The 22343-nt window shown below is 42.3% G+C and overlaps 1 protein-coding gene across 1 annotated transcript in view; it reads left to right on the top strand.

The window, feature by feature from the left end:
• Window positions 1–22343, top strand: part of ADAMTSL1 (ADAMTS like 1) — a 550999-nt gene that overhangs the window by 438496 nt on the left and 90160 nt on the right. Inside the window, exons 21-23 of the mRNA XM_030194223.1 lie at window positions 3183–3311; window positions 5913–6092; window positions 15043–15177. Coding sequence (XP_030050083.1) covers window positions 3183–3311; window positions 5913–6092; window positions 15043–15177 — 444 coding nt within the window. The remainder of the gene's footprint in view (window positions 1–3182; window positions 3312–5912; window positions 6093–15042; window positions 15178–22343) is intronic.

The raw sequence follows: 22343 nt of genomic DNA, 5'->3' as shown, positions 1-22343 counted from the left end.
AAACGATTTGAATGGATTCACCGAAAATAAATTGACGAATCTATTCGAATTGCGAATTGGACACCAGTAGCGCCGGGCCCTCCTTGGAGGCCAGACCCGGGGAAATTTGCCCCCCCCCCCCCCCCCCCCCCGTTCCTAGAACTGTTACAGCAGAAATTCCTCTCACATGAACAGCTAAAACTAATCTAATCTAATTAGAATTTTTTAAAAAAAAGAATTTTCTTTCTCTCTGTATGTTCATTCGTGTCCGAAGGGATTTTCTCCCATTTTGTACCTGTGGGAAAACTTAACAACTCAAGTACCATAGGAAAATGCTAGAGAAGAATTACAAATGGTGATTTTACTTAAGGGTTCTCTGTTAAGACACAGTGTAAACCACATGTAGTTAAACTCTCATATTACTTGACAGTGGAAGAAGATCAATCACACGTCAGGCGCTACTGGGAATTTCACCAGACATTCCACCTCTTCATCTCCCTGAAGCCAAATATGTTGCAAAATTTTCCTTTGATGTACTGGATATGCTCAGTTTCTTCCAAGCATGCTACGTAGTTTTCAATGTTTTTGTCATGTTTCCAAAATGGTCAGTGCAGTAAGGGCTATTTACTACATAAACCCCAGCTCTGCAAACTGTTCACTTCAGGGCACTTTTACTAAAGTGTGGTAAAAGTCTGCACTTACTGGGCATTGGATGCAAAAATTAATGCACGGTAGGCGTATAACCTGTGTGCTAACTGTTGGAGGCGATCTCAGCATGTTCCCAAATAATTATGACACATGGAAGGGCATTTTCAAAAGAACGTCCAGCCTAGAACTGAGATGTCCCGCTTGTCGTGTCCAAAAAGGTCTATATCGCAGGAAAAACAATGGGATTTTCTGTTCAAAAATACATGAGAAGTATGTTCCTGTGCTGAAAACGTCCAAAATGAACAGCCATTTTTTTTCCAAAATTGAAACACCCAAAATATGAATGCCAAAAAAGCAGTCACACAAAAAATCTATCTGGCATCATTTGTACAAAACAGTGGTGTAGCCACAGGTGGGCCTGGGTGGGCTGGGGCCCATCCACTTAGGGCTCAGGCCCACCCAATAGTAGCACACGTTTAGTGGTAGCTGGTGGGATCCCAAGCTCAGCCAGCTGAAGACTTCCTCCTGATGGTAACGAAAATGCTACTTTCCACAATACTGGCACCTGCACATGCTCAGTTTTCAGTGCATGCCTGCTGCAGACTGCCAAGGTGGAAAGAAGTGTTTTCCTGCCAGCTGAGATATTTTTTGGGTGGTGGTTGGGGGGGGGGGGGGAGAACAATTGGTGCCCACCCAGTTCTTCCTTAGGCCCACCCAAAATCTGATGTCTGGTACGCCCCTGGTACAAAAATGGCCACACAGACATCCCTGTAGAGCAGAAGGGCAGGCTAGTGGTCAGTGCAGTGGACTTTAAACAATGGGACCCAGGTACAAATCCCACCTTTATTCTGTTATATGTTATTGTGAGCCCTCCAGGAACAGATAAAAACCTACTGTACCTAAAGATGCACCATTACATAAGAACATAACATAAGAACAAAAGAGTAGCCATACTGAGTCAGACCAATGATCCATCTAGCCCAGTATCCTGTTTTCCAAACAGTAGCCAAGCCAGGTCACAAGTACCTGGCAGAAATCATCATGTGTGTAGGGGTCTTATAAATTCAGGTATGGAAGGTATTTCTGTGTTCCAGGAGGGCTCACATACGTGCACAGAAATGAAAGAGTTAAAGTGGGAGATACACTTGGGTCCCATTGTTCAAAGTCCACTGCACTAACCACTAGACTATTCCTTACACTTGCTTGTTGTTTTATTAGGAATACCCATAATACCTGAAGCTGTCATAGAGCCTGGTATCCACTGTCACTTTCACTTCTTAGGAGGGTGAGAGAAGGTCATTAACCACTGGAAAATGAAGGAGAGGCCATGCCTTCATCCCTCAAGTGGTCAGCTGCTCGATCAGGGCACCTTTTTGTACCCTGGATGTGACTGAAACAGGTCTAAATAAAAAACATCCTTCTTTTTTGCCTTTAACGTTGAAAGACGTCCTAATTTTTGGTCCTCCCTGGACACATACAAAGAAATTTCTCAATATTGGGGGTGCTCAAGCACCCACAGAGTCAGTTCCTATGAACACATGAGCATATCTTTGCTGGTCTCACACACTAATAGGAAACTTAACTGTGTAGGAATGTCCCATGTTAGGATGCGGTAAGGTAATTTCTTGCCACTGCTTAGTAAAAGGACCCCTTAAACAACTAACCTTAACTGTGTGCTCAATTGTGCACAGGCCAAAACATTTCTGTTTTCAGTCCATTTAGCTTTTTTCTCAGGTGTTGGGCACTTTTGTTTATTTGTTTCACATATTTTTAAAAATAATTTGTTAGTGTCCATTGGAACTTTTTTAACAAATGACCATAGATTGTATGTGCCTTAATTCATGTTTACTGCACTAAAATGTTAGTGTGTCACAGATTGAACACATGCTAATGAATGCACATCCCTAGTCATTTCCCAAACATCTGGCCTCTTAGGTTGCCTACTCAGCCTCCCAGACAGACCCAGGTATGTCAGTCACAGTGCCTGCCTTCCTAAAACTTCCTATTATTGCTTTAAAACAACTTGTACCAGTCCAATTAGAGTTTTGCTGTATCTACATCAGTGAAAGGAATCCATCGAGAAGGAGTCTTGGGGGTTCATAGCGCTACCACTGTTGCCACATTCCAGGCTCAGAAGCCACAACAAAGTTTTGGGCATAGGAAAAATCACATTTAAGAAAGGAAATGTAGGGCCCTGTTTACTAAGGTGCGTTAGTATTTTTAGCGAGCCTACACTTAGCGTGCGCGCTAACCATGTAGGCGCCTATAGGGATATTGTAGACACATATGTGGTTAATGCGCATACATGGTTAACGCATGTTAAAAATGTTAACACGCCTATAATGTTGCTTAGTAAACAGGGCCCGCAAAGATTTAGCATCCTAAAAGTTTGATTTCCAGTCACAAAATAGCCTCCTTGCTGCCTTACTCCTACTTTTCATTTCTCTAGCGCTACTAGATATGCACAGCACTCTATCCTCATACTGTCAGTCTTTTAGTAGAAGTTATTGTGGTTGTCTGGTTCACTTCATGAGCTGTTTGCTCCTTGTCTATAGGAAAGCCACTGATAAAGACGTCCAGAACTGCACTCTTCAACATCAACTCACCTTCCATCACTCTGGATGTTGGGAGCACACTGACAACAATCCAGGGAATCAACGTTACCATCAGATGCCTAGTGGCAGGTAAGAGACCAAAAAGCCCTATGGGTTGATATTCAATGTAAGTTAATCAGGTAGACGCAATTCCTACCCGGTTAACTCACATTAACCTATTCTGGAACAGATGTAGCAGCATTTAACCAGAACGTGGTGGGGCCATCTTACGGCGGAGCTGGAAGTTATCCAAGCACCACTGAAATTCAGCACTGGTGTCTGTATAATTATCTGAGCAAGTTGGACCACATAAATAGCTAGATAGCTATCCAGATCCAAGCACAGAATATCAATAGTACCAGGATAATTTCTGGTGGCCACCACAACTTGTATATTCAAGGCCAGTAGATGAATATGGCCTGCAATTTTTTTTTTTGTAAATACTGACCGCCAAAGGCAGAATGTGGACTGGGTAGTTTCTAAACATGTGATCAGGACTGCCAAGCAAAAAAGATTATTGCCTAGAATGGAGAATTTAAATGTGGGCAAATGCAAAGAATAATCCAAATCATAGTTACCTACTACTACTACTACTACTACTACTACTATTTAGCATTTTTAATAGCGCTACAAAGCTTACGCAGCGCTGATGCTAAGATCCACCTTAGGAATCATCACTCAAGAGAAAGATCTAGGTGTCATCATAGAGAACATGCTGAAATCTTCTGCCTAGTATGTGGTAGTGTCCAAAAAAGCAAACAGGATGCTAGGAATTATTAGGAAAGGGATAGAAAATGAGACAAAGAATATTAGAATTCCTCTCCATCACTCCATGGTGCGACAGCATCTTGAGTATTGTGTGCAATTCTGATTGCCATATCTTATAAAAGATATAGCAGAATTAGAAAAGGTTCAAAGAAGGGCAACTAAAATGATTAAGGGGATGGAACTCCTCTCATATGAGGAGAGGCTAAAGAGGTTAGGACTCTTTAGCTTGGAAAAGAGACGGCTGAGGGGGGATATGATAGAGGTCTACAAAATACTTCGTTGTATAAAACAGGTAAACGTAAATCGATTTTTTTACTTTTCAAAAACTACAAAGACTCGGGGAGACTCAAGGAAGTAAGAATATAAGACTAGCCATAGTCAGACGATGGTACTTTTAAAATGAACAGGAGGAAATATTTTTTCATTCAACAAGTAGTTAAGCTCTAGAACCCGTTGCCAGAGGATTTGGTATCAGTGGTTAGTGTATCTGGGTTTAAAAAATGTTTGGACAAGTTCCTGGAGGAAAAGTTGATAGTTTGCTGTTGAGTTAGATATAGGGAAGCTCTTCTTGCGCTGGGATTGGTAGCATGAAATGATGCTACTATTTGGGATTCTGCCAGGGACTTGTCCACTCTCTTCCTAGGCTCCACCCTTTTGTATGTCCACCACCCAGATACACTCTATGCAAGATACATACATGATTATAGAGAAATGCATAGACAAAATGTGGGCATGTATGCATGTATGTGCACACATGTGCATATATGCTATTCTAAATATTTATACATGTTATACATGCATAAACGTTATTATTTATTTATTGGGATTTGCTTCAATCATATTATATCTATGTTATTTGAATATTCTTCCATGCTGTCTATTATTGTACTGGCATCATATTTCCAAGTTTGCCTCATTTATTGTATTTATGTTTATATTTGGTCATTTTACTATTGTTATGCTGTTAACAAAATTGTAAGTTTTATGTTAAACTGGATCTGCTGTACACCACCTTGGGTGAATCTGTTCATAAAGGCGGTTAATAAACCCCAATAAATAAATATTAAATGATAGCACCTGTGTTTCAGAACTGCTGCCATAGAATATATACATGCATTTACACCTGCCTCGGTGCAGGTGTAAATATGTGTGTAGACATTTCCCCCAATATTCAAAGGTATTTAACCAGCCAGGATCGGCAATTGGCCAGCTAAATGCCACTTAGCCGGCTAGCCACCGCTGAATACTGACGGTCAGCATTACCGCTTAACTTTAGGGGCCATATTTGGCCACGTGGAAAGCAGTGCTATCTTTGGCTGGTTTGACTTTGACCGGCCAGATAAAAGTAAACCGGATGTTCAGTATCAGTCACCAGAAACAGCCTGGCATTGAATATCCTGTTTTAACGCCGACCACCAGAGTTAGCCTGGTTAACTCCGGCTATCTGAGTATCGGCCTCATTGTTTGATATTGGGGCTGAATCTGGAAATCTGGTTTATAAAGGTACATTGGAATCTATGTTGCCTTTATGAAATAGACTTAGAATAGGTGCCTTTTCAACTTCTCAAATTGGCATCCTGTTAGAAAATCTTGCTCATTAAGATCATCAGATTTAATCACTCCCAGATCCCTCAGAGATCTGCACCACCATACTGTACTGTAGTCCAAATGCAAGACCCTGTATTTTTTAGCTATAAATCTTATCTGTCCAATTCTATACCATTCCTTAACCTTTGCTAGAATCCTATTCGTGTTTTCCACACCTTCCAAGGTATCTCTATTGCAGATTTTGGTTTCATCCACATAAAAACTAATCTTACCCAACTGTTCTTCCATAATATCACTTATGAAAATATTAGAAATTACCTTCCTTGTACTTCTGGTGTGCTGATAAAATGGCTTGGGATTTTTTTTCTTTATTAGGTCTACCTGAAGCAGAGGTTACTTGGTATAGGAATAAAACCAAACTGGCCCCAGCCTCTCACCAGCATGATGGCTCTTTGTTGCTTGCCAATGTAACTCTGTTGGATCAGGGGCTGTATTCTTGCAGAGCTTCAAATCACCATGGGGAAGTGACAGAAACCACATACCTGCAGATTCTAGGTAAGTTAATGGGATTAAAGCATTACTATATTTTCTCTTAACAGTTCTGGAAAAGGCATGCTACTGATGCCCTGCGTTCTTTCCTTCCATTTGGGATAGGCATCATGAATGAACAGAAAGAATAGGGTTGCAACTGTCTCCAGGTTTTTCAGGGCAGGTTGATTCAGTCCTGGTTTTGCACTACTGTATGCAGGAACTTGTGGCTATGATTTTCCTGTTGTATACCCTAAGAAAAGCAAGCCTACAAGTCCATGCACACAGTGGAGTTAAGACCAGGACGGAATCGGTCTGTCTCAAACATCTGGAGCCAATTGCAATCTCCGGTAGCAGAGTGCAAAGATTCTCTTTGACAACTCACTAATAACAAAGTCTTGGGGTGCTGTGCAATATTCAGAACTCTATTATTTTGTTATCTGCAAGGAACATGCAGAGGACAAACATTTTCAGTTCGTTTTCAATTCATATAGGATATCTGCCTAGTTTTCAGACTTAAAAAAAAAGTTTATTGGGTTTAAAAACCACAATATACAAAGGAAAGATGGGAAAATAAAAATAACATTCCAAACAGGAGTACAAAAAAATGCAAAACCAAGAAAAAAAATATCCTCTCAAGTCCACAATATGGGGAGTCACCCTACCTAAAGGTCACAATCAAATTGAAGAATTGACAAGATAATTATCTTCACAATATAAAACTCTCTAAATTTAATCAGCTAGAAGCAGAAATCTAAAACCTCAATTGGTTTGTACCACTGGTTTGTCCTGAAGAAACATATCTGAATGAGCTGGTTCTGAAAATGCATATCTGTTTTTCCCTAATATTACCAGGCATTTACAAGGAAACCTGAGGAAAAAGATATTTTGAAATTATATTTTTCGAAAAGACAAACCCTTTTTTGTGGCCAGCAGATACAGACCCATCCAGATGTTTCCAGGCAGATTCAGTATCGTAGAAGAGAGTTCCTGCTGCGCAAACCTAAAGTTTTGGCAGTAGGAGCCAATTTTCAGACTTTTGTGAATTTGTTTCACACATTTTTTAAAATAAAAAATTAATGTTAGAACTACTTAATGCATGCTAAGTCAGCTTAATAGGCATTAATTCATGGGTTAGCGCATGGTAAATCAATTTAGCATACACTTAATTTTTAAAGTATGCTAGCGAACTGTGTCCTCACTAATGCACATCCCTACTATATGCCCAACTTCCTCACTATTGGAAAGCAGAAATAGGTGTTAAGGTTATCTAGTTGTAACTCAGGAGTTAAATAAGTTAAAAATTTATCCCGGGGGGGGGGGGGGGAGTCCAGGGTGCAGGGCCATTTTGTGGCCTTGTCTAGGGAGGGTCATTGATGGTAAGTGAGGAGATGATGTCCGGGGGCTTTGGGGGTTGGAGCTGTGGCAGGCGCATCCAGCCGCAAATAAGGGCTCCTAGGCCAAAGGCAGCAGGAAAATGGCCTGCTTTGGGCCTGGCTGTCGAAGCTCCGGTGCATGAGCATTTTTCTGCCCACGTGCGGTGCAGCTCCAGAGGGTTACTGTTTTATATCTCCTGTCATAGTGGCTATAATGTGCTAGGCAGGTGTGTGTGACACGCTGGGCACTTTTGTATTGGTCACTGGAGGATGCTGTCCAAAGGGCTCCACCCTCTCCCCCCCCCCCCTCCCATTCCTCCATGTCATTTAGTAAGTTGGGAATTGACTGCAACACATTCTAGTAGATATTGGAGTTGTGAGCACACTGTAAGGAGGGAAGCTACATACTCAAGCCTTGATCAGGGACAGAGCTGTTATAGAGGTGCTTTGACTGTGATACTTGCATGGGGCCTGAGGCGCTTCCATATGCACCGATGCACCTGTACTGGCACTGAAGCAACTCAAGGTCCCTGTGAATTCCAAACCCTCTGCAAAACACAAGTTGGTGGAGACAGGATTCAGATTATGAGTCTTCTTGGCATTGCATACATTGTTATTTTTGACAACATGTTATGCAATGCTCCTCACATAGCTTGTGACAGATGGCAACAGCCAGATTGGGGGTGAGGGGTGGTTATGCATTCCATAGGCACAGGTGCTATGTGAACTGAGGTGGCCTTGGAGACAGAGGGTGGCATGGTGGCCATTCTGTGAAACGTGCACTGTTGCTTGGAGATGGTCACTGGAGTAAAGCAGGTGTGCCTTTGGGCGGCCGAATATACTTGAGCTGCTGCCAATGTTCCCATCAGTATGTAGGCATGGGCTAGGATGAAAAAGCAATAACATGTATTGCAACATCAAAGGGATCTCAGCAGAAGCGTAGCCAGGTTGAAGACGCGGGGGGAAGCGGACTGCCGCCGGTGCCGGTGTGTGTTTTAACTGTGAAAGATTGTGTAAAAAATAGGCGCCGGCACCGGCAGAAGTCCATTTGGGGGAGTGGCTGCTCCCTTGTTGCCCCTCCCCCTAGCTACGCCTCTGGACCTCAGTGCATGTGACCCTGCCTATGTATCATGCTTTCACATGAGTGGGCAATGCTCCACACTCACCCTTCCAGCTTGTTCCTTATGGATCTCTATGCCCACATGGAGGCATTGTGGGGTGGGAATTCGTGGTGGTGGTGCTGGAATATTTGCCTCCTGTGCCTGAGGCACAGAAGAACCAGGAGCTCTGTTTCCTGCACAGAAATATTTACCTCCCTGCTCAATGCCATCGTTGTGCACACTGAGGAACATTCCTCCACGTGCAGAGGTATATAGGCATGTTATACACGTGAAAGGAATGTTCTGCTGTTGATGTGAACGGTTTTTCAATGTGGGCACCAGTACCACCGTTGCATATTTTGCGTAGTATATTTTTGATTGGTGGAAACGTTTATTTCCTGACATCCAGGAAATTTTCGGTATGTCCTCTTTCTTTCTTTTTTTTTAAATTCTTATTTGCAAATTCCTGTAAACATTAAAAGAATTTCAAATAAAGATACAGATATTCAGTAAATAATTCAAAATAACAAACAAGCGATCTGTTAGACTACGTTAGGGGGAGAAATTACAATTCACATTTTAGAAGGAATACTACATTCCAAAATTACTGTTTTACAAAGGTGTGTTAGACTCTGTGTGTGTGCAGCGTGTGCCAAAATGAGACTACCGCCAGGCAGGGGTGTAGCTAGACTTCAGCGGGAGGGGGGTCCAGAGCCCGAGGTGAGGGGCACATTTTAGCCCCCCCCCCGGCGCCGCCAACCTCCCCCCGCCATTGCCAACCCCCCCCCCCCACCGCCACCACCACCAACTTTGCTCCCCCCTGCCGACGACCCTTTCGACCCCCCTCCCGCCGCCAAATCTCCCCCGCCGCTGCTGTCGCCTACCTTTGTTGGCAGGGGACCCCAACCCCTGCCAGCTGAGGTCCTCTTCTTCCTGCGCAACGTTGTACGTGCAGGACGTCAGACTCAGAAACTGAACGAAGCCTTGCGTGGGAAGAAGAGGACCTCGGCGACGGTGGGTTGGCGGTGGGAGGAGGTGGTCAAGAGGGTCGTCGGCAGGGGGGTCCAGGGCCAAATCTATGCGGGCCCAGGCCCCCGTGGCCCCACATAGCTACCCCACTGCACCCAGGCTACTGCACCCAGGCCCCCGTGGCCCCACATAGCTACGCCACTGCACCCAGGCTAGTGCACCCCCTGGCAGTAATTTCAGATTTTCTGCACGCCCATAATTCTTGGATTATTTATTTATTTATTTCCTCCCACTAACGGCTTTTCTGGTGGTAATCGACAGTTGGTGCGTGCCGATTATTTACCACATGTGTAGTGTGTGAGCCCTTACTGCTAGATTAGTGGGTGGCATTAAGGACTCAGGCTGGTTTTAGGCATGCACTGGTTTCAGTTTTATTGCAAGCACTTTTCCCATCTCATTTAAAAAAAAACTTTTTTGCAGACACAGTAAAAACTGGCCTGGTATGCACCCAAAAGCACGTGCCTACACTACCGCAGGCCACTTTTTTACCGCGGCTTAGTAAAAGGACTCCTAAATAAGATACACAGGGGATGCCCCCTTATAATAATAAATGACCAAACGTCAAGAAGAAACACCCTCTCACATCCATCATAGCTCTATTATTCCTCTACCTTCAAGGAAAAATTGAAATTGTGAGGGATCATAGAAAACATAAGAATGTTGATCCAAATAGATCACACATTTAAACTGGTACCTTAATTGAAATTTTGTCCCCAAGGTAATAACTTGCTGCTTAAAAGACAAGAATTTCTTCTTTCTAGTTTGAGTCCACTTGGAAATATTTGGAAAAATAGAAATTTTCCCATTAAAAAAAAGGAACTTCAGAGGACTTAAAGAAGAGGCGCAGAACCAGAAAAGTGACAAGCAATGTAGATCTGGAAGCAACTTCCTCAACCAAACTTTCCAAGACATTAGTTATATTAAGACTATCAGAAGACACTTCTACCAAAGAATTGCCAGCAGGAACTGGCAAATAATATATTTTATATAGTGGTGGAAGTCCAGTATCGGAGTACTTAAATTGTTCTTTCAAAAACCTATAAAATAAGTCTTTAGGTGTAACGGTCACAATTTTAGGAAAATTCAAATGTCGCAAATTTAAATATCTAGTGAAATTATCTAAATTTTCTATTTTTTTTGCTGCAACGTAAGTTTATCTTGAACCAAAGTCATCTGAACACTCTGAGCCTTCTGAATTTGAGAGTCTAATAAATTCAACTTACCTGTCTATGTCTTCAACACCTCGTCACACTTGGTAATCCTTTGTGCATGCTGCTGAACTTGCGGGATAGTTCCTGCACATACTTTGTAGACGGAGTCCAGTGCTGTCCATATGGTATCGAGTCACCTCAATGGGTGGTGGAATATAAGTCATGCAGCAGAGTTTTGAACAGACTAGAGGTGAGAGAGATGGCTTAGTGGGAGACCTATGAGAAGCAAGTTGCAGTAGCCTAAGCGAGAGGTTATAAGAGTGTGGTTAAATGTTTTGTAGTGTGTTCAGAAAGGAAAGAAGGAATTTTGGTGATGATATAGGAAAAAACAGGTTTTAACATTCAACAGACTGCTAAAACCTGCTTTTTCTATAATATCACCAAAATTCCTCCTTATTCAAGTGCAGAGAAAGAGAGAGAGGAGTCAAAGACGACCCCGAGGTTACAAGCTGATGAGACAGGGAGGGTGAGTGTTATCCTCCTGTACTCGAGTCTGACTGGTGTATGAACCACACAGGATACTATAGAACACTGCAGTTCAAATACTTCATTCAGGCTCTAAACAGGAAGAGAAGGATACAGCTGCATTGCTCCTCCGTTACTGTTTAAAGATTAGACTCCAAGGTAAAGGAAAATATTTGTGGTGGGGGTCCTATGAGAGATGGGGATGTACCTCAGGGTGCTAAATTCATGGAATATGTTGGGGGGGGGGGGGAGTCCTGCAAATAAATAAAACAAGCAAACAGATTCTGGTTCCAGGTTCCTGTGCAGAATTCTTCAATGTGCAGTATCGCAGAATTTCAGTGGGAGTAAACCATGGTGTATTGCAAGAAAAGTTAAAAGGTGACGACAGGAAGGAAAACAGTGAAATATAACCATGAACCACTAGGTGGCATCAGCATAAATTAGTATCGTAAGAGGATGCTTACACGCTTACTCTTGTAACTTCTTGGAGTGACAAGGCAGAAGATAAGTTTTTAATTATATAAAATTAAATTAAAATGAATACTCTTCAACCCACAGGAAGCTGATGTGAAAGTAGTTTTAAATATATTGTGAGAAAATTAAGTGGACATGGCACTATGCACAAGAACACATCTCTGAACTGTATGACTATAATAGTGCCTCAGTTCCAAAGGAGAATCAAACATTGCTGAGAAAGAGTTTATCTATGCCCTAGTTATGTTTCTGGTTTACAAGCTAAATGTACACACAAACATTTGCAGTCACAAAAAGAGGGAAATCAGCATACAAAAACAGCCAGACAAACAAAAAAAACAAACACTGGGCCTTCAGGATTGGGAAAAATGTAATCCTTTATTACAATGAAGACCCGACACGGGCCATGTTTCGGCATACAAATGCCTGCATCAGGGGTCAAAAGACTCCTATAGGTCAGCTTATGGACTAGTAAGCAAGGATGTGAAAAGAACAATCAGGAAATATTCCCGTTGTTGAAACAACTCGTATATGGTCAGAAAAACGTCGATTTACGACATTGAAGGCGTTTTTCTGACCATATACGAGTTGTTTCAACAACGGGGAATATTTCCTGATTGTTCTTTTCATATCCTTGCTTATTAGTCCATAAGCTGACCTATAGGAGTCTTTTGACTCCTGATGCAGGCATTTGTATGCCGAAACACGGCCCGTGTCGGGTCTTCATTGTAATAAAGGATTACATTTTTCCCAATCCTGAAGGCCCAGTGTTTGCTTTTTTTTGTTTGTCACACAAACATTTAGCCATATATGAGACATCCAATTCTCAGTAACACTAGAATGTATTATTTTAGTCCAATCTTTATAAATTTTTAATATGCTGTGCTCAGTAACACTATTGTGCCCATTAAACCAAACAAGTCTGTATAGGGTACACAGTCGCCAAACATCATCGCACACGCCCTTCCTTCCCTTACTTCCTCATACACATTTCGAGTTACTCGCCCCAAGTGTTATAAACAATCAACAAACTTATCTTCGTTGGCGTTATGCGTGGACTGTGATGCCTCCAGAACACCCATAAAATTAGTGCATCGTGTTTAAAATCTCCAGCTCCTTCGTAATCCCCGAAGTGGAGCCACGTTTCACTTTGAAGCTTTTTCAAGGGGATTTATCATCAATCTATCAAAAACTGCAAAAACATGATATTGAGCTATATACTTCTAAAAAATGTTTTATATACTTATAAATATTCCATTACAAAACCTTTACATGACTTACCAGGAACCATGTTTGGTTCCCTCACTTGATTATTGATTCATATATGAGACATGTCAGGTGCATTATCAGAGATACTGTCATGCGCAAACAAAGCCAAAGCTGATTAATGAAAAAGTCTCAGTAAATGCAATGCATATGCATAATATAGGTGAACACTTTCATCACTAAGTACATTCGCTACTTATATGTATTATTTATAGATGGCAGAAAGGACCTCAGACAGAGTCCACAGCAAGAATGACTGACAAATTTGCCTCTTCAAAAAGGGTCAGTTATCATTCATTGGTCCTGAAAACTCCCACTTCCTTTATTTCTAATTAAAAAAAAAGTTTTTGTGTTTTTCTTTGTATTTTCTTTCTACTTTTTTCTTTTCTCAAAAATTAATGTTGATAATGTCCACACTAATTTCAACAAACAAACAGCGCACTACTAAATCAACACCAAAGAAGCCTGCACTTATCTTTATGCCCAAAGGAGCCACCATTTCACTGCTGAGATCAAGGTTCCTCAGGGGCTCAGTGCTGCATCAGCTTCCTCGCAAAACAATGCTCCTTGCTTTTCAAACTGTGTTTTGTTAGATCCAAAATGGTGCTGTGATCTCTGAGGTCCTTTCTCCTATCTATAAATATAAGTATTTAGCGATGGTTGTGTTCACCTATATTATGCATATGCATTGCGTTCACTGAGACTTTCTGGTTAATCAACTGTGGCAGCATGGAAGTATTCCTGTTTTAAGCCAGAATGTTACTGCTTAATTTGGTTGGCACACTCATTTGAAAACTTTCTCACTGTCACACTCTTTGAGTCTTATTTCTCATTCATCGATGCTTCAGTCCCAGTGTACTGATCTTGATCACTGCTTTCCAGGGGCGTAGCCAGACTTTATGGTGGGAGGGGCCAGAGCCCGAGGTTGGGGGCACATTTTGAGTGCAGCCCCGCCGCCACCCCCAACTGCCACTCCTCACTTCGCCTCACCTCCCCCCTCCCCGCCACCACTTGCGCCTCCTCGCACCCCCCCTCACCTTGCAAATACCTTTGAAGGCGGGGGTCCCCAACCCCCTCCAGCCGAAGCCTTCCTTCAGCACCGTCTCCGGCGCAGCTGTGTTCCTGGATTGCTCTTCTTGCTCCTCCTGTCTTGTGCACGCTGATGCTCCTCAGTTTCACGTAAAGGAACGTCAGCGTGCACAGGACAGGAGGAGCAAGAAGAGCAGGGCAGGCATGCGGCTGTGCCGGAGACTGCGCTGAAGAAAGCTTTGGCTGGTGGGGGTTGGGGACTCAGGGCCAGCCAAACCAGGGGCCCGGACTTAATTTGCAGGGGCCTGGGCCCCCATGGCCCCCCGTAGCTACGCCCCTGCTGCTTTCATGAAAGGGAGGCCTTTGAGAAGTAAACCAAGTGGTCCAACCACTAAAAAGAAATCTGAGCACACCTTCCTGCCAACTGTTTCCCCCCTGCCCTGTCCCTTTCCCCTTTACTGCGAGTACATGTGCTCTGAAACTGATGTACATACTTGTAACTACTGGGTGGGAAACACTTTTCAGCTCAAAAATTTACCCAAATTGCTCCCCATTTTGTCTGTATTCATTCAGAGGCTGCAAAGAAAAAACAATATCACTTAACGCTACCTTGATTCATTTGCAAAGCAGTATTACACGTAAATCATTCTAGATTTATACCCTGGATGTACTGTCTGAAAAATGTCCCTCTTCAGCCTTCAATCTCACTCGGTGTAGTAAATCTCACTCTTTGAGATGGTTCACCCTTGGAATCTCTGCATTATGAATTTTCAAATATTATGCATAGCTTTTTTCACAGTTCTGCAATGAGTAAAGTTACTTCTGCATTGCCTCTTACCAACCCAATATTCAGGCTTAATTTATTTGTGTGTCTTTTGTTTGAAAGTCAGGATGTCGGTGCCTGTTGGAAATTACATCATTAACTTTGCAGAGTTAGATGCTCTGAATTTTACTCCCAAACGCTCCTCTTTGGTGCTGTTCATTATTTCTAAGCACTCTCTGATTTTAGCTTTATTACCTCTTCCAGATTTCCCACGGATTCCTCGCACATCTGAAGACTTGACAACAATCCTGTCAGGAATGGCGCAAGGTGCTCCTTCTGTAATGGTTTCCTCACAGGGTAGCAGGCTGGTCTTAAGCCCTGGAAGTTCAGTGCTGATAGGTAAGCAGAGTATTTGGACTAACACCTTAACATGAGAAATGGTTCAAGCCCAGTAATTTGACTATCCTTTCACAAAGATGGGAATTATAAAGCGGTTTAGTGAAGGCAGGACCTCAGGCCCTGCAGTTTTGTATTACTTATAATCTTACAGCAGAGGTTTCACTGGAGCCACTTGCAAGCCTTGGTCAGTTCATATCCATAAATAAATAAAATATCCAGGGAATATGATAGTTATCATCTTTTGGCACTTAACCTAACATTCAATACCACTACCAATCTGTCTGTTTTATGCATTTGCATACCTTAATTGTCTTTAGCTGTTTAGATTAGTCTGTCCCTATGAACTATTGTGTAATCAAATGTACTATGCTGTCCTAATTTGATTGTCTCTGTTGTTATGCCCTTTAGATTGTAAGCTCTTCTGAGCAGGGACTGTCTCGCTTCATGTTTGACTGTACAGCGCTGCGTACGTCTGGTAGCGCTTTATAATGTTGAGTAGTAGTAGTAGTAGACCACTATCATTTCTTTTCTATACCAGTTAGGAGCTTGTACAGCAAAGTGAAACTTCTGTGATGGGCTGGATATGCATGTTTCACACATGGAAAGGGATGCACATAGTTGAATGTGTGTATATAAGTATACATACTGACAAAGTCACATATATGGGGGGAGGAGTTGCTTGTGTATTTTATAGAAGACGTGACTACGTGCACACATTTAAACCTTCTTTTGAGCGGGTTCTGGAAGCCTATTTCATAAATGCACATAGGCGCTTATATAAACAGCTTTTAGACACTTTTCCCTATGTTTATAAAATTACAGCCCACTCCAGCCCCATCTGCACATTTTGAAAGAGAAAAAATCCTTGTTGATTCTCTGTTGGTGGTGGGTTGGTTAAGATAAATAATTCAAAGCACCCTCTTTTGGAAAAGATAACAGAACAGATTTTATAGCTAACAGAATATTTTGGATCCATGCCCATTGAGCTTCCATTGTGGTTGCAGCATGGAGATAGTTCTAATCTTTGTGATGTATGACCGGGGCCGATATCTAAATAGAAGCCATAAAATTTTGGTATTCTCTTTGGATGTTTTGGCAGCTTCTGGTTGAGTAAATCATCAATTATGAGTTAATAAACTTTGATGGCTGGGCATGGGGCATTCTGGTGTAGCAAGTGCTAGTAGTGGAGGGTAGGCCATCATTTCGCAACTTGAAGAGTGGACACATGTATGCCTATATATACCGATATTCTAATAATTTGCTTGTGTAATTGATGTGTAATTGATGTGTAAATGTTAACAGCCCACTTTATAGATTTACCCCTAATAAGAATAATTCTATCACCTAGGAGCCTACATTTGCATGCACGTTATAAGCGTGACTGTTTAGAATAATGGTATATATGCATGTTTATGCAGACACACACATACACATAAATGCAAAATTTCTGCCTAAGTGCTTACTTCTAACCTGTGAATTGTCTACGGTGTGTTACTGACCTCACTGCAGTGCTGGTAAGTTTCTCCTGGTTTACTTATTTTACTTGCACCAGTATTTTCATGCCACAATGTAGTACACAGCAGACTTTCACGTAAACATGTATGGCTGTGATGCTTTCATTTTGGCGCCTTTTTTTATGTTTGTTAACTGGTCACAACGTTTTAACTAGATTTTTACATTGTTAACTGGCCACGTGTCTTAACTGTTTTTTAAAAATATTAACCGGTCATAGTGTCATAACTGATTATTCTTAATAACCGACTATCCATTACATAGATAACTGTTTTTTATGTAATGTTAACTGGTCTTCTTTTATCTTTATTTATTTATTTATTTATTTATTTTTATTTATATTTTTATGTACTAATTAGTAACTTAGGGGCCCTTTTACTAAGCTGCGTAGGCACCTACATGCGCCCAACGTGTGTCAAACTGGAGTTACCGCCCGGTTACCGTGTGGCCCTTGCAGTAATTTTAATTTTGGCACGTATCCGCTATGCACATCTGAAAAATATTTTTTTTATTTTTGAAGACGTGGCAGCTACGCGTGTCAAGTGGAATTTGATGCACGTAGACCATTATTGCCCAGTTGCTGCATAAGACCTACCGCTAGGTCAATGGCTTGCGGTAAGGTTTCAGACCCAAAATGGACACACGTCTATTTTCGTTTTTCAGCAAACCCCCCCCCCCCCCCAAAAAAGGCATTTTTTTGTAGGTGTGCTAAAAAATAATTCTGCGCGTACCAAAGACACGCGTCTGCACTACCAAAGGCCATTTTTCAGCACACCTTAGTAAAAGGACCCCTTTGTCGTTCTGATGTTATCTTTTTTAAATATTGCTATGTACATTTTGTACAGTAGAGGCTGTTTTTATTGACATTGTCTTCTGCACCAGACATTGCTCTTATTATCTCAGTGTCCTAAGGTATCTCACTTTTATTTATCTGTTTGTTTATTTATCACTCTAGTGATGCTGTTTTTTTTTTTAGTAGTGACTGAATACTCTGTGTGCTCATCTCTCTTACCATTTTGTGATGGTTACCTCTCCCAGTGAGTCACTGTTGTAACATCTATATCCTTTCTTTTTATATACTTTATTTTGCTTTTATTTTATGGTTACATTTATATTCTTTTCATAAGCTTTTTACCATATTGTGATAGTTTTTATTCATTGCAGTCCACTTTTTCTTTTTATACTTTTTAAATTCTGTGTCTTATATTGTATATGTGATGCATGTTGTTTAGAGATGTATCTTTTTGTGTGAAATTGTTAATGTTTCTTTATTAGGTTTTCTTTTTATAAACAGTTATGCATAGTGACCCCTGAGGTAGGTGGCTGCGTCCGCTGAAATATGGCCCTTGTCGGGTAGAGTTACCATATTTGTTGTGATAAAAAAAGATGGCACACATCACACCCCCGCCATGCCCCTGTCACATCCCTACATTGCAGAGTCACCTTGACCCCTCCAAGAAAGCCAGATTACCTCCCTCTCCCCCCATGTATGTCCCCTCTGCAGTCTTTTCTCCAGCCTCCGTCCACCCACCTTTTTTTTATAGCTCACTCCATCTATTCCCCCCTCCCCTCCCCTTCTCTCCTCTCCTGTACCTTATCATGCCTGGTGTTCTGGTAGCCTCATTGAGGTAGAAAAGAGCCTCCTCTTTCCTGCCTGGCATTGCCACAGACCTTTTACTCCCAAAGCCGCTTCAAAATGGCTGCTGAGAGTTCAAGTGGGGTGGAGTATGAGCAGAGCAATATGGTCCTGGAAATTATCCATATAGGGGGAATTCTGTATATGGCACCAAAAAATCACATGGAAATATTTCCACCTAAGTGTATTATATAAGCTGCGTCTAGATTTAGGCAGCCAGTACCTTCAGTGTTAGGGATGGGGGTCCTATTTACTCTTGGGGTGACGTTTTCACACACCTGGTCATCCAGTCCCAACACCTCCTAGAATGTTCTTCATGAATCACTCTACAGTTCTGGTACGTCTTATGCGCCTCGTGGCGCCTCTTCTAAGAATAAACAAACTTGGTTAGCAGGCGTTAGACACTATGCAAATTAGGCAACTGGTATGCAGATCAGCTCTTCCTAGCCTTCACCAACCACTTTGCTGGGGGTAATTCTTCTTCAAATAGACAGTTCATACAATGCTCTTCCAACTGAGTCCTCTTTTACTGGAGAACTGAGGTCTCAGTTAAAACAGCCACTACCCTTTGGACAGGACTTTAACTTTCTCCATAACCATATGGTCCTGTCCCCCACCCCTGTCTGTTAGTCCAGTTCTTAGTTCAAAAGGGCCCACTGTTGCCTCACACTGGGATCTCCAACATAGTTGCAATACTCATACAGCACACTTCAAGATAAGTACCTTTTCCTTTAATGCCTTTTCTGCTCCAGGTTGTGGCTTTCTGCCTCAAGCATCCCTAGGCTTTCAATGGAAATCCTTCTGTCTGGTCACCAGTCCAGCCTCCTTAGGGGGTCCATGCCCCAGGGTTTGCAGCTTGATCGAACTGGCCTCTTTGGTTACCTCCAGGACTCCGTCCTTCCTTCTTTAGGCCCCCTTCCCTTCTGGATACCTCCTCTCAGGAAGTGCCTTTTATAAGGCTGCTAATAGCCTACCCCACCCCCTTCTGGGCCCCTCTTCCTACTTCTAGAAGTGTCCAGAACTTTCTCCAGGGTGCTTCCTTCTTAAAAGGGAACCATCCTCTTCCCTCTGCTATGGGCCTTCCCTGGCCTATAGATTCCTGGCTTTTGTGGAGCTCCCTCTACTGGCCCTTTTCCTATCATTTTGCAGGCTTTTCACCATGAGCGCTTCCTCTGGTGGCCTCTTCTTGGTGGGGCATGACCTATACTTATCACAGCATCCATTTACGCCAGCGAAACATGGCGTAAAACCTGACACATAGATATAGGCACACTGGGCCATATTCTACAACTACACATGTAAATTTCGGAATGCCCATGAAACACCTATTTTCCCACCCATAACCACACCTCTTTTTGCCTGCGCACGTTAGAAGTTAGGTGCACTGTGTTATATAATATGTTTAGTGACTTGTGCATGTAAATTGTAATTATTGCCAAGTAGTGCTCATTAGTGCTTGTTAAGGGCTGTTATCAACGCTGATTAACTTGTTAAGCCAATTAAGTTACACACCTGCATACTGCTGTGATGGAGCTGGGTATGACATTTGAGGCTGGCATAGAGGCTGGCAAAAAATGTTTTTAAATTTTTTTTGGGTGGGAGGGAGTTGGTGACCACTGGGGGAGTAAGGGGAGTTCATCCCCGATTCCCTCCGGTGGTCATCTGGTCAGTTCGGGCACATTTTCAAGGCTTGGTCGTGAAAAAAAATGGACCAAGTAAAGTCGGCCAAATGCTCGTCAGGGACGCCCTTCTTTTTTCCATTATCTGTCAAGGACGCCCATCTCTAAATCACGCCCCAGTCCCACCTTCGGTACGGTGCTGATATGCCCCCATGAATTTTGGTCGTCCCTGCGACAGAAAGCAGTTGAGGACGCCCAAAATTGGCTTTTCTTTACACCGATTTGGGCGACCCTGAGAGAAGATCGCCCATCTCCCAATTTGTGTCGGAAGATGGGCGTCCTTCTCTTTCGAAAATTCACCTGATAGCCGCTTAAGTCAATATTCAGCATTTTAGTTGCCCATGGGGTAGCGCATAAGAATAAGGACAGACTTTTCTGTGGTTCCTTTTATGCGCTAAACCTGGATGCTTAAGGGCTGAATATCAGCACCTATCCATCCAAGTGCTGACTCCGCCGCCCCCCTCCCCCATCATAGCCAGCTTTGAGTTAGGCACTAAGTGTGAATTTCAGTGGCAATTAACCAGTTAAGCGCTGCTGAAAATTAGCAACTAGTCCCAACCAAATGATTTAACCAGTCAGTGGCCAGTTAAATCGCTTTGAATATCAGTCAGTTAAACATCACAGTCAGCGTTTGATGTCAATGTTGACGGCAGTATTTAAATATCTAGGGGGACGGGGAGAATGATTTTAGACTGGGTAGTGTTCTGAACTGTCCTTAAGAGCAAATGCCACATTTGAAGGCTCGGGTCACTTCACAGTCAGAGAGTTTTCCGATTTCTGCTGCTCCTGAAGTCTTGGTGAAGCTGCACGACTCCTGTGACTCCAGATTAGCTTTTCTGCTTAATTGTGTTCTGTGAGAAAAACAACCTTTGTGTCGCAGACAGAATTTGTTGTACTGTTGGGGTTTTGTTTCATGTGTTTTGATGAGACATAAACTTTGCAAATTTTGTTATTTGGATTGTGGAAAAACAGCAGAAAAATATCAAATATGATTAAGAAGCTGGAATAAAGAAAATCAGTGATTTCACATGAGCATGTCTAATGATTTGAAATGGGTAATGTTTATAGAATTTTCCATCACGAGTAAGGAAAGGTATTGCTGTAAGTAGCTAGAAAACAATTACTGAGAACTGTACTCTACCACTGACTGTGTTTGGGGCTATGTGCAAAGGTTTGTTCCTATTTTAGGGAATTGGAGAAATGGAAATGGAACTTGATATACCGCCTTTCTGAGGTTTTTGCAACTACATTCAAAGCGGTTTACATATATTCAGGTACTTACTTTGTACCAGGGGTAATGGAGGGTTAAGTGACTTGCCCAGAGTCACAAGGAGCTGCAGTGGGAATTGAACTCAGTTCCCCAGGATCAGAGTACACTGCACTAACCACTAGGCTACTCCTCCACTAGCAACATTCCATGTAGAAGCCTGTCCTTGCAGATTAGCAACGCCGCCGCGCAGGCTTCTGTTTCTGTGAGTCTGACGTCAGACTCACAGAAACAGAAGCCTGCGCGGCTGCATTGCTGATCTGCAAGGGCAGGCAGGCTTCTACATGGAATGTTGCTAGTGGAATAGTCCAAACAAAAAAAAAACAGCACCACGGGCCTTTAAAAATGGAACACAGTTCTTTAATGAATGAGCCTTGACAAAAAGACCCGACACGGGCCGTGTTTCGGTGACTAGCACCTGCGTCAGGGGTCACAGTGATGACGTGGAAAACTTGGGGAATAACTTGAATATATTCCTCTACAATATATTATTCCTTACCCCACGTCTCATATAGTAAAAGCTACAAAGCACCAAGGCACTTTCACTTTCTGTATCCAAATGGATGAAAAAAACGGAATAGTAACATTCCATGCAGAATCTCAAATAGTAGCAACAGAATCTCAATAGTAGCAACATTCCATCTAGAATCTCCAATAGTAGCAACATTCCATGTAGAATCTTAAATAGGGAAAGGGAAATGGGACTTGCTGAGGTTTTTGCAACTACATTCAAAGCGGTTTACATATATTCAGGTACTTCCTTTGTACCAGGGGCAATGGAGGATTAAGTGACTTGCCCAGAGTCACAAGGGGCAATTCTGCGACTAGGTGCCTTCAATTCGAACTTAGAGGGTGCAGCTACTTTCCTTTATAGGAATGCTGGTATAATCAGTATATAAGCACCTAACATTGATGCGCAAGTATGTACACCAGCCGTAGAACTGGTGTGTTAACTTTTTACTGTAAGTATGGCGGCTGTCTGTGTAAATTGCGGTATTCTGTTAAGTTTCATGCTCCACCCATGAATACACTTGCAAAAATATGCTACGCAAGCTAAACATATATTTGCAGA

This window comes from Microcaecilia unicolor, chromosome 2 (genome assembly GCF_901765095.1).
Source record: "Microcaecilia unicolor chromosome 2, aMicUni1.1, whole genome shotgun sequence".
Classification (NCBI taxonomy): domain Eukaryota; kingdom Metazoa; phylum Chordata; class Amphibia; order Gymnophiona; family Siphonopidae; genus Microcaecilia; species Microcaecilia unicolor.
Note: the sequence above shows the minus strand (reverse complement) of the source record. Positions and strands in the feature narration are given on the sequence as shown.